Source organism: Gavialis gangeticus, unplaced genomic scaffold, assembly GCF_001723915.1.
Source record: "Gavialis gangeticus isolate Ggan-Ray unplaced genomic scaffold, GavGan_comp1, whole genome shotgun sequence".
In the NCBI taxonomy this organism is placed as follows: Eukaryota; Metazoa; Chordata; order Crocodylia; family Gavialidae; genus Gavialis; species Gavialis gangeticus.
The window spans coordinates 31,581,188-31,596,830 of record NW_017729006.1 but is presented as its reverse complement, the minus strand read 5'-3'; the positions used below and the strand labels follow the sequence as shown (position 1 = coordinate 31,596,830).

The 15,643-nt window shown below is 39.2% G+C and overlaps 1 protein-coding gene across 1 annotated transcript in view; it reads right to left on the bottom strand.

The window, feature by feature from the left end:
• Window positions 1-585: 585 nt before the first annotated feature.
• The window catches only part of CDK13 (cyclin dependent kinase 13), a 105,863-nt gene continuing 90,805 nt past the window's right edge, over window positions 586-15,643 (bottom strand). Inside the window, exons 13-17 of the mRNA XM_019508721.1 lie at window positions 14,527-14,643; window positions 13,550-13,681; window positions 9,778-9,983; window positions 5,786-6,328; window positions 586-4,402 (exon numbers count right to left, since the gene is read on the bottom strand). Of these exons, the coding sequence (XP_019364266.1) occupies window positions 3,546-4,402; window positions 5,786-6,328; window positions 9,778-9,983; window positions 13,550-13,681; window positions 14,527-14,643 (1,855 nt within the window). The 3' untranslated portion in view covers window positions 586-3,545. The remainder of the gene's footprint in view (window positions 4,403-5,785; window positions 6,329-9,777; window positions 9,984-13,549; window positions 13,682-14,526; window positions 14,644-15,643) is intronic.

Below are 15,643 nucleotides of genomic sequence, written 5' to 3'. Positions count from 1 at the left end.
TCGAGGTTACATTAAGACTCCTTCCATTCCTGTTTAATTAGGCATCGTATGCCTATTACGATGAGAGGAAATCGTAATTAAACATGAAACAATGATTTAAGGAACGAGTACAGAAGTTGTTTTTTAAAATCTATAATTAATCTTTCCAGCAATTATATTTGCACTCAAAACAAGTATCCCATTACATTTAATTCTCTTTTTTCCTAGGATCATGAATTTGGTTAATGTATCTTTTCCTGGGGTCAAAGCCATGTACTGCAGATGTTTTCAGTCACTGTCATATTAGCACCATGATGTTTAATTATTTTCTTCTCTTGTAACATTAACAAGAAAATTAATGAACTATTAAATCTTCGGTACGTCCAAGGCCAAAATACTTTACTATTTTCTTCTGCATTGTAGAGCACTTACTTTTTGATGTCGGCTCCAATTCTTTCTAGTGCATCTTAGGTGCAGCATAGATGGTGTCAGCCACAGGGAAAAGGGAGCAAAGGTAATAAAGCCACCTTTGTGTTGCCCATATTTTGAATGAATTGGGGGCTAGAATGGTTCCTGGAAGTTTAGCTGACCAGCCCCAGGGGTGACTCTTTTTTCCGCAGCCTGAGAACTGCCCAACAAGCTATTTCTCTGCCTGAAATCAGTGTGCACTAAGGAGACACTTCCTTCCATGCATTAAGTTTACTTGGAATGAGAGTAGTATAGGGCTGATTACACTTTGCACCACAGAACTCCTCTCAGCTCCTCACGATACACTTAGGGTGTTTGCACGCTGGCTAAGTGCCATATATAGGATGGAAGAGGGGGATCTCTCATCTTGATTTGATGTATGAGCATAATTCAGCCCCGCCTCCAGATAACCTGTGCTGTAGGCTGCATGCTTTCCAACGTTAGGCCAATATTCTGTAAACTAAATCAGTAGAAAACCGTACGATGCACCCTCCAGCAACAACGTGTGAAGGAACTCACAGTTCTCAACAGGCCTGTTTCTGATCCATTTGGAAGTCAGCTTTTTAATCTTTTGTATTTATACATATTCAGTTAAGACTGACTTTTTTTTTTTTAATAAGTTAGTGATCTGTTAAATATTTTCAAGACTAAAATTAGTCAAGTGATTTCATATTAACATTCATTAAACATGCCAAAGTTTCAATGCAATTGTCACAATATTTCAGTCCTTACACTGCGGCACCACTATGTATGTACACAAAGGAGATAAGTGAAAGGAACATGTTGCTGGCTTAAATTTCCCTCCAAGTAGGAAGTGGCAAAGAGGATCTATGATCACTTCTTTAGATTTTGTTGTTAGAGCATTTGTTCTTGTAATCTATTTTTTATTCTGACTTACCTGTTTTTTTTAAATGAAGTATCACCAGCATTTACTTTTTGGAAGTGTAGCAGCTTGGCATTTAATCATGCATTTCCATCCCTGACAGTTGTCCAAGGGATTTGAAAGTGTTTTGCCTGACTTTATTAAAAATCATGGATTTTGTTTCTATCTGAGAATGGTGGGATTTTTTTGTTTAACGAGTAAGTTGTAGCTGACACTGTCCTGTCTTAAGACACTAATAAAACTATTTTCTCTTGATTTTACAGGGGAAATGACAAAACTAAGATGTGCGTACAAGAAAAACTGTCCAAACAGAGTGTCATTATATAAAGTGTTTAATTTTTGAACACAGGCTACTCAGGTCACAAATATTTCTTTTCAGCTTAGGCAGCAGAATTCTCCAGTGAGGGCAACTTAGATAACTGGCAGATTTACAGGGATATCTTAAGCAACCGGACTCACCATTTTTCCTATGCAGATGCTCAATTGCTACCTAGTTAGGTAAGCTTTTTCCCCCCCGCACACTACAATGCAGTAATTAGGCATAAATTAGAATCAGAGTATTAAATAAGACAACTTTGGCTTCTATTTTTGAAAATCCAAAAAGTCACTGACAAGACTACATTTGCAATAGCCTAAGTAGAAATTTTACTTTTTAAAAAGTAATAATTAAACACGCAGTTACATAATGTACTGACTTATCAACTGGATAATCAGTTGGAAAATTGTTTCCAATATGGGCTTTTAAACATTCATAAGTACATGCAAAATAGTCGTACCTTTCTCTCTGCAGAAGAGAGAGCGCTGTTCTCAGAGAAAAAACATGCTGGAATCTCTAATATGAGAACTGGAGCAGTGGTTTCTGGTAGCAATTTCAGCTACAGTCACTATCCGCTGTTCAAAGAGATCCAACTCAAGTATTAAAATGATCAAAGGAACAGCCGAATATAAAAAGGGGTTAGTTGGCACCATCACAATTTACAGAGAACATGACCCAATATAAAAAATTTGCTGCTGTATTAAATACTGGTCATTTACATTTGGTTACTTTCTGTAATGCTTCTAAATATGTGGTAAGAGAAGACAGTGTCAGCTTTTCACACAGAATTAATTAATTGCTGCTGTTGACATTTAAAAAGAAAAATTAATATTTCTGTCTTAAAAAAAAAAAATCTAACACCCAACAGGCCAATATAATACAGAGCCGAAATGGCAGGACAACTGGAATATTTAATATGCCTCTTGGGAAAGAGTGAGGTGACGGAAATCATTTTTCCCCTCACATTAGTGGTCAATGTGGGGACTTAATAAAATCAACATGGGGACTTATTTCAACAAGAGAAAACCAGGTAGCTACTAAGTGGTTGGTTCATCTGACGTAAATGACAAATGATATTTAAAATTATGGTCTACTGAAGTCTCCTATAACCATCGATATTTTTATGCAGTGTAACTATTTTTATTTAGCACTATTCTTTGTTTCAAACCACAAAGTACTTTTAAGTAAACGGGTAAACGTACAGGGAATTTTTGCAGACCTTAAGCTTACATGTTAAGGCACTTACCATTCAAGTAAAATAGTTTTCGTATAAACGTGTGGGAGATGGGGAGGATTATTTTACTAGGACATCCACTTTTTGAAAGGAAAGAAAAATAACATTGACCAATATTTATAAAATGGTTGCATCAAGAGAAAGGTTGTGTTTTATTATCTGAAATGAGCACAAAGTACACCTTCCACAATAACACTGAAAGCAGTGCAAAGACTGACAGTGACCTTTGACTAAAGGTAGTTCTGTAAAAAGAAAAATACCAAATAAATCAGTGCCCTGCTTTGATTGTTGTAAAATTTTTTTTTACATAAAAGTTGGTCCAAACTTACAAAAAAAGCACAAATGTGCATAGTTCAGAAGTTCTGAAAGAGTGCCATAAAAAGCTGATGTCCCTAAATTTAGCATCCACTTAAAACTGCCAAAATACAAAATAAAATTCAGAACTAGAATCTGTGACCATGTACAATCAATTTATCTAGTATTCAGACAGCATGAGTTTTAAGCATTTTTTTAAATTTTCCTACTGTATGCAAGACCCTTTTCCACATAAAAATAAAGCTGTTGAATTAACATTATTCAAGTCTGTTGGACTGCTGCTTTAAACGGCAGCTAGAAAAAAAAAGTCTTTCCAGATAAAAATGATGTGCCTGAGGAAAAACAGATACTCAATATGGTAATCCTCTGCCTCGTCCTCTGACCGTTGATGTGCTAATGTGTCCCCTGTATCCCTGGGAATACCCAGGTCCTTGGGCAGGAGAAGTCCAAGTTTGTCCATGCAGGTGACTAATGCCACTAGGGTTTTCCTGTAGATTACTTCCATAGCTATAGTTGTGCATCTTTGTGGGTAAAGAATGAGTACTCTCTGACCCTGTGGAAGTGTCACCACTGTTTCCCAGAACTGGGATAGGGCCATGGCTATATTCAAATCGATGGTCCTTATCAGCACTAAATAGCATGGGACCAGTGTTGAGGTAAATGTCTCCATAACCAGTTACTGAGCTGGAAAACGGTTCTGAAAAGGCAGAAGATGGAGGTGCAGCCCCAGAGTGAGATGAAGCAGTACTGTAGTTATCCAAAGACTGAATATCTGAGTTTCCAATGTAGCTCCTCCTTTCCAGTGCCCCAGACGATCCACTTCCTATTCCATCATTACTACTGTAATGGACAGAAGAGAAGGAAGATGAGCCAAAGTTATCCTTGTAGTCTGGACCTGGTACGTAGGAGTCTCTTGCCTGATAATCCACACTAGTTTTTACAGGCTCCTCCTCTGTTGTCTGAGCCTGGTGCTGAGCCAGCAGTTGTAGGAGAGCTGCTTTCACTCCTGCATGAGGATCTGTTCCTGAAGAATTACCAATAGGCAAAAGCTGGTTCTCTGTCCGATAGTCAAGGTCTTCATCAGTGAGAGGTGGTGGTTCTGGTGGCTCAGGAGGACGTTGGTCTGGGGGCAAGATGCGAGGGCGCTCTTGTTCTGGCGTGCGGTTTAGAAGCCTCATCTCAGGCTGTCTAACCACATCATCTTGACCTAAATTGATATGAAAGAAAGGAAGAGTCTTAGAAAGAATTCTGGATCTCCTAGTCAAAAAGCGCCAAGGCCAGAAGGGAAAGACCACTTGGCTAGAACACCTTACACTCTGCCACAGCACTTAAAAGGAAATAAAGTTGAAGCACAGTCAAATTTAAAAGCAACTGGGGCAAGGTGCTTTAGAAAAACAAAGACCTGGTTTACCTCACCACCCAATTTAAATCAGAAATGGCACACAACCCTTAAATGCTATTCCAAGAAGTGCAGAAGAGTGGACAGAAAACGTGAACCAAAGCCCTTTGAAAGATGGGTTCTGGGAAAGAAAAGGGCTTCTACCAAATGTAACAGGCAGATGTCATATCCTCTGTTGTTGCCATTGCAGGTCTATACCTTCCCTTTCCCTCCAAAAGAATCATAAAAAGAAGAAAAAAAAACAAAATGCACACAGGGTCAGACTATTAAATCAGGCCCTCTGCAATCTTACTTTTGTATTTGCAGCAGTTTTGTGCATGCAATAAAAATCTTAAGTCAGACTTTATTTCAGTGCAGTCTTTAAGCATTTTTAGTGAATTTGACTCAGGGTCTTTTCCTCGGCTATACGATTCTTCAGTGGGATTTTGTCAGGCCAATAAGCAGCTTAAGGTTTTTTTCAAAAGCTAGCAACTCATTTAGTAAAGAAAGGTTCTGTTAAAAAACTAAACCAGAAAACACAAGGGGTCAAATTATAATCAAAACAATACCGTGCCTTACAAAAGATTTGTGCAGCCATGCCAGCACCATTTACGAACTGAACCAAAACGAGGTAGTCACCTAATTCTATTTAACAAAACTTCTGACACACGTGAAGAAGCTATAGCTAAATATTTGAGGTGTGTGCAGTACTATGTCTGCAAACTGTCCCATTTTCACTTTGCAAACAGAATTTCCATAGATGCTGCTTGCTCAGTTAAAAACTTACTTGGGGTGGACCAGTTTTATTTCTGAAAACAAAAGTTTACCAAAAAAGTAAATGGGTGCATATACCCTATTAAACCTTTTGGAGGAATTATCTTTTGCTCTGTTTGAGGAGCATAAGCACAACAGGGCTGCAATTTTGACTGAGAAATCTAGGTGCTCCCAAAATAATGGTAATGAGAACACCAGAGTATCGGCACATCTGTCAGCAAAAAATTGTGGACACAATCAGCTTTCCAAGTGACAAATGGAAATGAAACCTCTTCGTTTCAGCTACTTCACTTTCAACCCCATCCCTTCTGCATATGTTCTGTGCTTTCTAAGTTGGTACAATTATGCATCCCCAGGAATGTAAAGCATGTTAACTCTTATCCCCCAAACTAATCACATTTCCTTCTACTACCTATCGGCATGTAAGACTGTCAGTACCTGCAGAGGAATACAGTGATTTGATCAGATGTGGGTAAGCAGGAACTGGAGAGTCCATCTCATCCCGGTTACCAGAGACAGGAGTGCTGGGCTCTGGAGGCTGCCTGAGTTGCAATGACATTTCATTTCCTGATCCATTCTCTTTGTCTTCCAGTATAAGATCTTTCTGTTTTGTTTGCTGAGCCTTTATTAACTGAGACAACAGAACAGCAAATGCACTCTGCACAGCCGCCTGGGTAGCATCAGTCTCAACTTTAGGCTGATTCAGCTGAGCAGGTGGTACAGGAGGCTGAGTGACTGCTGACTGTTTTAAAGACTCCTGGTCTGGTGGTGGTGGTGGCAGCTGATCAGACTGTTTTTCACCTGCTGCTAGAATTCCAGCAGGAAGGTTTAATTTATTTAGTTGCTGTTGAGTCTCTGGGTTTACTTTAATATTCAACGCTTGGGCAAATTGTGCCAAATTAACACTTGTTTTAGACTGTAGCAAATTTAGTAGGATTGCCACTTCGTTCTGGTTTAACTGCTGTCCAGTGCTTGTTTTCACTAAAAAGAAAAACAAACCAACAAGGTTAGAACTTATCTAGAATATCAGACTTTGGTGACTCCAGATTTAATCTACCAGGGCTGCTACAATTGGCAAAGTACGGTTCTCTGACAACACAGAAATGGAATGTTTTTACAAATTAATTGCATTTGGAGGAGCATTTATAGGAAATGGGATAGCATGATCCAATACTGAGAAAATGGCTTAAAGGGGTTGCATACGCGCACACACACACGCATGCACGCACACGAAAACGAACAGATGAAAACCATCAGGTTTGAGCTCAATTTTCCACAATACAATTAAGCTGGGGCTTAAGGCCACCTGTTCCAGGCAGCTGTAAGATTTCCAGTTCCTACAAAATTTCCTATCTTTGACATATTACATCCCTTTGTGAAAAACTGGCCATCTGCAAAACACATTTCCAGTCATATCCTCTCCCATCCAGATGCTGAATTTATATTTTGACACCTGCTAAAGTGACCAGGCTCTAATTGACCCAAAAGCTAATAGCATACAAACAAACGGAGAAAGGAAACAAGAGCTGAATGGATAAAGTTAGTCATGAACATGAGACTAGGACTAGCAGGCAAATAGTTTTGTGAACATAAACTGTCTTCCTTATTTTTTAATAAAAAATAGGGAGTTTATTTGTCACGAGTGAGAGGAAAGTGTGAAGAAGCAAGGAAGTCAGAACATGCAGATGCAGGGGGGTTATCAGTGAACACGTGCTTTTAAAACTTCAGAGTAATGTGTCACTAGCTGATGTTAGAGGCGGCAGGCACAGATTTGAATATCAGCAGCAAGGCAATGACTCAGAAGCTAGAAAAAAAGTTAAGTTAAAAGCGATACTGAATTTTGCGTTCTGAGACCTATGAATTTAAAAGAACCAGGACAAACCTAGAGTCTTCTCAAGCTGAAAATGTGCGGTATGGATGAAGCAGGATCCCTTTTTCATGGCTTACTGATTAAGTCACTCAAAAAAGACTTAAGCAGAAAAAAATGGCTCCATACTACACACAGGTACTAACACTGCAGCTGCTAACAGGGAATGCCACAAAATTCAATGCGTTCTGATTACAGCTCTGCCAGTTATGCAGACATAAAAAAGGCCTGGGATACAAACTGATTTAATTTAATTAAAAGACATTTGAACTTCTCATGAAGCAAACGGCTTAATATTTTCCTATTATAGACTTTTTTTATCTGTCAAGCCAACGTACAGCTCTCAAACATGATACTACAGGAATCTCAATGCTTTTCATGATACCCAACAATGTTTTGAGCAGTCAGAGTGTTTAGTTTGTTAGTAAGGGAAGTTAAAAGCTGGGGGCACAAAGAGGGCACAGTTGGGAGCGTAACATTGCAGAATTAAATCAACCTGATTGCTGACGTGCACTGTGGTGCTAGGAGTTGGAACGCAGTGAAAACAGGCAGTTCAGAAACAGTGACATTTTAATTGGCAACGCAACAAGCTACCTCCTCAGATTCTTTGCACATTCTCTTGATGTGTTAAATCAGCCGTGTAACAAATATCAGGTCTGTTACTGATTGATTACATGGGATTTGAATTATGGCTTAAGGACTAGGAAGAGATGATTTTCCCTGGAATCCAAATTTGAAATGTGCAGGAAATATTGACAATAGGCCGAGGAGGATAACTGCTGTATTAGTGTGCCTAGCCAAAATGTTTGTTTGAAGATTCCTCTGAAACAATCTGCATCCTGGGAAACTGTAGCAGTTTCTACTTAAATAATTTCAGTGAGTCCCACATAAATATGTTAAGCTAAGAAATACAATGATGGGTTCCTGTTAGAACCTAAACAGCAGCAATTAATCCAGGATAAATATTTTTTCTGCCCCAAATGAGAGATGTGAATGCTTGGTGCACAGTCACAAGTGCAGCCATTTAAATAGTGCATTCATGTCCAGGTCTTTAGCATGTCTCCCAGGCTGTTTTACATACTTCTGAAATGTTTGCTCATCAGCATTTTTCCACAGCTTAAGAGAAGAGCGTACATCAAAAATGTTCACCATTACACAGAAGTCTTTCTGCTCTGCTACATATTCTTGACCTTTTTGTATACTTATGTGTGTGCAAAGAGCAACACAGGACTGAATGATTAATTTTTGCATTAGTTAGTTAATTCATTTTATATGTGCCATTAATACTATATTAGTAATGATTAATGCAACTAGTACTCTGTTCAGTGGCCACCTGTTATAACAACATAAAGAAAATAACTACCGCCATTGGGACCCTTAAGTTTCTCTATAATATTTGACATTTTGTGGGAAAATTTTTCAGGGCTAAGCAAAGCAAAGTTTAAAAGTCTTGCCAAGATTTCCAGCTGAAGTAGAAGAAGTGGCAGAATCCCACAGCTGTTTTAGAGGGAAACAGGATGAACAGCAGCAAGTAGTAAAAAACTTCACCAGTCAAAAACTCAATTACTGCATCACTTCATAATGCACTTGAAGCCCCTGGCCTTCTGTTAAATTGAGAGTTGATTTGGGGCAACTGTCTATCCAGACAGAATATCCATTTATTGTCTTTCAATTCTTGGACTTCCCATTTCAATAACATTGTATACTAGCTTGGAGCATCAAAAGCTTGTTTTGAACCTTACATGCTTGTTTCTTTGTTAACTGTGCATTGGGCTTAGCTGCACTCTTTGTTATGATGTACTGTGTCTGTCCTTCAGCATGCACACTAAAAATGTATGTGGCCAAAAGCAGATGCCAGAGTACAAACACTTGCAGGAGACTAGTATTTTACCCTTCTGATTATTGTTTGCAAATCAGCATTTTCTTCTTGGTAGTTTACAAGCCACTGAGCAAGACACCTGAGGTTTGGTTTTCGCTTTCATGGCTGAAGGTCATGAAGACCACAGAAGTACTTCTCTAGTTTTTGCCACTGTATTAGGATTTCTCTCATTAGCTAGTATCCGAGTTCAACACTGTCAGATGGAAGAGACTTGCAAAAGCAGATATTTAAACAAGGGAAAAGATTAACACAGCCCAGGGAACAAAATAACTTTACTGAACTGAAAGCTATGTTTGTCCTGACATCCTCTCTCTTCACCTTGTCATTACCAATAACATCGATGCATCCTAGGAGAAGCTATATAATTGGGATTGGAGCAGCTAATGTGGATACCATAGGGAGCCCCCAACTGAACATAGATAAAAAAAAACACCCTCAAAGTATTAGTAGTTCAGATAGCTGAGTTCTGACACAAGGTTAAAAGCTAGTAATGCAAGTCATATTGGGAATGCCTCCTTACTGAGGACAAGGATGAATGTTTTGGCAATAATATTTTTGTCCCTTTTAACAAGCCAAAAATTCCTAGGAATTTGAAAATGTTAACATTAGTTTTTTTAAGTGCGTAATCAGCAAGGCCGAAGACAAGTAACACCATGAAAAAATGACAAATAAAAGATTACTGACCAAGTGCTACACTAGAGTTGCCCTGAGTTTTGAGTTGGGAAGAAGTTTGCATGCCTTGTGGGGTGTTGGTTCTGCTCTCATCCATGCCTAAAGACATATCCTTCCTAGGCATTTTAGCTGCTGTTGCATCGTCACTCATTCCCATCTGCTTCTGCCTTCTTCGTTTCTTACTCCACAGCTCATGGCAATCCTGCCATAAAGGAAGGCTGAAAAGAAGTGTAGTAACATTTAGTTTTCTCTATATATGAAAATTCATCACATTAGAATAAATACTCGATTTAGGATTAAAAAAATGAGTCTTTCTATTGGGAATCTGAAATATGTCTTAAGATCATAAATGCAAGCAAAACCTCAAAAATGTTCCCCATGGAAAATGCACTTGTCAACAGGCTTTATTTCATAATAAGCATTCTCCTAGGAAAAGAAATGGCAGTTAAAGCTACCTGCCTGGAACTGACAATTTTCTTTATAAAAAGGAAAGTCACCTTAGTACTCTAAGGTGGTTCCCAAGCTGTGGTCTGCAGTTGATACCGGCCTTTTCCACTCATACCCACCTACCCACCCCGTAAAAAGGAACACGGTGATCAGTGAGAAATCCTGATTCTTCACAACGGCCTGTTGGTCCAGAAAGCTTGGGAAACACTGCCCCAGTAACTTGCAACCCAATCAGCCACTTATCTTTGAATAGCTGTATTAAAATTATGAATTTTGCTGTTCAATCTGATGAAGAACAAGCCAGGTTGTTCTACAGTATCAGGACAGTGCATATGATATTTATGCAGTTGGTTGTTATGTACTGAGGTCTTCCCTTTAATAATGGCTGAAGCCCTGAGACAGGTCTCTCTTTTCCTCCTGCTGCTAATGCCAGACGCAAAAGGCAGCCAGTCTACGCTGTGCTCTACTGCAGACACTCGAGCATCTAGTCAAGAGGCACAAACAATTTTGAGTAAACTCAGTGCCTTTCTCCTTTCCTCTTCTGCTCTCAGGGCATAACTAGTTCATTTTTAGGAAGCTATTTTTTCAAGCTGGAAGGCTGAAAGCAACCAGCCATGGTATGGCACACAAACAGTACATGTTATAGTAGAAAATGCTTTAAACAAAAGAACTAAGGGTCTACCACCCTATCTCATTAAATTGCTTTCATTTAACTGCAAATCGAATGCAGTAAATAATTACCTGCATACAACTGATCATCTGTAGCAGCTCATAGAAGGACTTATCTATAGAAACAGGGATAAAATGATGGCAACCTTCACTTCTGGGGCGTCTAGTACAGCTGCTCAACATGCAGAAGACCGGAAATATTCCTGTTTAGCTAAGAACGTGTAGTCTTAAAACACATCTGGCTCCATCCTTGCTGACCTAACACTTCTAAAGAAATCAACCTATGCATGTATCAAAATAAGAATCAGGGGGCTGGGACAAGCTGCTAACTCCCCTTGTAAAGGTTTCACCCCTGCTGAGATCCATTACTGTTCAGCAGAAGCAGGCATAGCGCATGGAACAAGATACGTGGTATACTCAGTATTCTCTTGATGCATTTAGTGACAATGGACAGGAAGGCATACATCTACCCCTGCAAAACAAGTCATATTCAAAAACACATCTGCTCTCAATCTGGCAGCCAGGAAGGGAAGCCAGCAAGAGCCATTCCAACTGAGAGAACAAGGCAGAGCTTTGTTGGGGAGCTAGCTCAACCCTGACTTTATGCTTGCCACTCCTGCCTACAAAAGGACCCCTGCTCTTATCTACCAACAGGAGGGAGAGACAATGGCAAGTATGCACTTCTATGACTGACGGTTTGTTTTGTGTTTCCCACCATCTATAGAAACGTGAAGTAGAGCATTCACCTCAGCTCCAATTGAAGAAGAGTGCATGGTTCTTTGGAGTCAGAGGAAAGAAATGATAATTTCTGCTTTGTCGTCTTTTCCCCCACATTAGAACAAAGGCCTGCCAAATAGCTCTGCAGGCACCAGTTGGGAGGAAATTAGGGAACTCATCATTGAGAGCAGGCTGATCTGTCCTTCAGCAATACTCCCACTTTCTTTGAAGGAACAGCTGTTCCTTGCTAGGCTGACAGATATTGTGGGGAGAAGGCAGAAATAGCTTCCTCCTGCAGAAACATGTTTCAGGTGAGTAGGGTTCTTCACAGAAAGCAAGCCGCACGATTCTTAAGGGACATTTACTTAGTAAGAATTTGCCTAAATGTTTTGCCTACTCTTACAACACCCAAGATTGCTATAATAAAGACAGCTGGGAGACTAAATATTTTTTTTTTGTAGTTTTTACCTGGCCATGCACTTAATTGCATGTAGTCAGTTTCATTATTTTCTCTGTATGAATCTTGTTTAGGATGCAAGGGAGCAAAAAATACAGAGAAAAAATGGAAAATGCAATTCAAACAAAAAGAGTTAGCAAGGGGGCTCTGGCACAAGTGTTGCACTGGAAATTATCTACCACATTTTTAAACTAAGTTTAAGATGCCAATGTCTTTTTTTTAAATAAAGATTAGACACATTTTCATGCTACTACTGTCCTAAAGCATATAGACTGTTTTTTCAATTAAAAGGTACCTGCTAGTGCTGCCTCTGACCATATTCCCAGTCAGTGACACCCAGCTCCCACAAAAGGCTTCAGTAGAAGGTGTACCAAGCCAACTAGTAGCAACTGTCGTTAAGTAGGGATTCCCTCCGGGTTTCGTGATAAAAACACTTATTTTAAATGAAAAATGCTTATTTAAAAATGTGACACCACTAACTTCAGCTCTCTACATGATTGACAAGTGCAACTCACTCAAAAAACATTGGAATTAAGTGCTCAGTGTCTCCAGATAACTGTATCAGGAACACTATTGAACACAGATCCTGAAATATTTACCCTTTAATTCCCCTGCTCTTAGTATGTTGACTATTAATGACAACAAGACAGCCATCACAAAGCCCCAGTGAACAATGAATATTATTACATTATCATACATAGCTCTGTTTAAAAACAAAAAAACAACACACCACTACGTTTTATGGCTTCATGTTCCTACAACCACAGAACTGCACGATTAATTTGTGCAATATCATAAATCTTCTGCAGCCCACACAATTACAAGTATGCTTTTCCATGACTCTGGCAACTGTTACACCCCAGCAGAGAACATGTTGGAGCAGGATATAGACAGTAGGATCCAACAACCACTTGTGAGTTCAGATATTTCAACCCAGAAAGAACAAAGATGGATTTTATGTGACACACACAGGTCATTAACTCTGGGAAAGACATATGCCATGTTTAACAAACCAACTATACTAAAACCTGCTATGACTAGGGACCTAATGAATTCATGGCTGATGTGGGCTGCCCAGCAGCTCCTTTAATTTTGTAGGTCGCCCCATGCACCTTCCCCCCCCCCATTGCTGATTGGCCAAAGGGCCCCAGTGGCCCTGCTGCTTGTTATTGACCCGTTGCAAGGCAAAAACAGTGCCATATTTAAAACCATGGGTTTTGCCTCCCTGCCTACCAGGAATAAGCAGTGGGGCCTCTCTGCCAATTGGCGGTGAGGGGGAGGAATCTGAAAGATTAAAGGAGCTGCTGCGCAGCCCACTTCTGCCGTGAATTCGGTAGGTCGCTACGTCATGACAAAGGTGCCAGTTAACTGTGCAGTTCTCTTACTGCGAAAATTAGCAGAGACCACAAGTATTTGTATTTAAACTTATTATTTTCACCAATATGAATGACTCCATTTATTGAATAAGCACCACTATCACAGAAAGGGACTTACTCTGGTGGAGGCATTTTAGAAGGTTCCACATCTCGCAGAAACTCGCACTGAAGAGCCTGTTCAGCTGTGCAGCGCTTGCTGGGGTCCAGAGCAAGCATATAATCAAAAAGATCTAATGCAGCTGCTGGAATACTGAAAAAAAGAAAAAAATGGAGGGCACGTCACATTTGTATTTTTAGATGCCACATCTTTATGTTATAAAAAAATACTCTTTCAGTAGGTTTTAATAGTATGATTACTGGAGCTTTAAAATAAAACATTTTTTTAAATTACCCTTTTAACAAGGCTGCATACAATTACTGTACACTTCGGAATTTAGCAGATGAAGATTTTTGTCTTTTCTTAAAAAAAAAAAAAAAAAGAATAATTGGCCTGCAAATACTAACTGTACTGCTTTAAAGTTACACAAAGTAGACTCCATTAATACAAACAGGATGATACATTTTCCTAAACCCCAAAATAGTGGAAGGGGAAAAAAGATTCTAAACAGTCTTACAGATGTTTTCTGTAACTTTCATGTTCATTATTTGCACAAAACAACTCCAATGACACTATTCTAGGATACATGGCTCAGATAACGTACCTTATGTACTAAACTTATGGCTAAAAACTCTATAATGGTAACCATCCCATGTATTTAGATATAGATGGGTACTGCATTAAAAGGAGTCAAGTATTCTGAGCAGCTTTTAGTCCCAGGAACAAGCAGCAGGTGCGCCCAAGCCTGGAAAGCCACTATTTCTAATTTAAAAGCTGATTAGTGGCTGAAATATTAGGGTCAAGTCTCCCTTCTTGATGCATGCACGCAGCACCCATAACTAACACTGACAGAAGATCTTCATTCACATCGAGTGTCACGGGAAGGATGGGAACTTAAAGTCATTTTTCCCCACATTTGACGGAGCACCTAATGAAATCTCTGGGGAACAATGACATTCATTCAGGTGCCCAAAACACTTCATGCAATAGATCCTTACAAAGCAAACTCTTCTCTCAATTTTCGACGATACTGCTTCTTTGGTTTCATTGTATTGAAATAGGCTAACTTTATTACATCAGGCCAGACCGCAGGACAAGGGCTCCCACAAATTCGGCTGTACAAAAAACAAAAACAAAACAAAAACAACAGTTGTATGAGAACCAAAACAACAAAATGAAAGTGGCTCAAGTTTTATAAACACAAGCACTGTTAATACAAAGAAAACAAACTATAGTCTAGTTTTCAGGCTTGTTTAGCCAAAGCCTCTCCACAAAATGCTTGCAACCCACAATCATGAACAGCATTGTGAGTTGAGGAGCAAGGACAGGTACTCATTCTTAACAGGCCAAAGCAAATCCTACCTGAAAGTTCATGTTGCATCTCATGCTCTTCTAAATAGTGGTTCTTTATAGCCAATTATGGTATTTTTGAAAATAAAAGAATTAACTACACCTGGCTAGCATCACCAGTAACCCAACAGAAGGTCAGTGTCTCCTACAGATGGTAAGGTACCAAACATACAAGACAGAAATTTGGAAGAACCCCTCCTAGGTTTAGAAATCCAGCATGTTTAGTTCAATTTCTCTATACCTCTAAGCTCTGGTGTGAGCAGAAACTATGCCAAATGCTAGGAGCAAAAAGCTCTCTACTGCCAACTTAAAAAATTCAACTGTTAACAATGAAAGAATAAAATTGAATAGTAAGGCTCGAAGATGCTAACTGTTTTGTTTTCATCTGCAAGAAGACTGACTACAAGAGCCCTCCCCCCCCAACTTCCTTGCTTTATCTGACATGTTCTAATACCAGACTTTTAAATCCAAATTTAGACCAGGCCATTTATTGTAAAACAGGGTTTAAACTTTGTGGGCCCAGTAGCTGGAAACCTAATTTTTCATAAATTAATCTATCTTCCAGCTTTGCAGATATTTGGTTTCGGCTTCTACAGCAAATGTTTTTTTTCCCTTTATGTAAGCTATACTTGTGCAAATGAAGAACCTTCTGTTGTTTATGGCATTTTGAGGTCACTACAAGCTACAAATAAGTCCAAGGTTTGCCTTCATGCTTGCTTACATGTTCTATAGCATACTCTGAAAAAAAAAAAAAAAAAAAAAAAA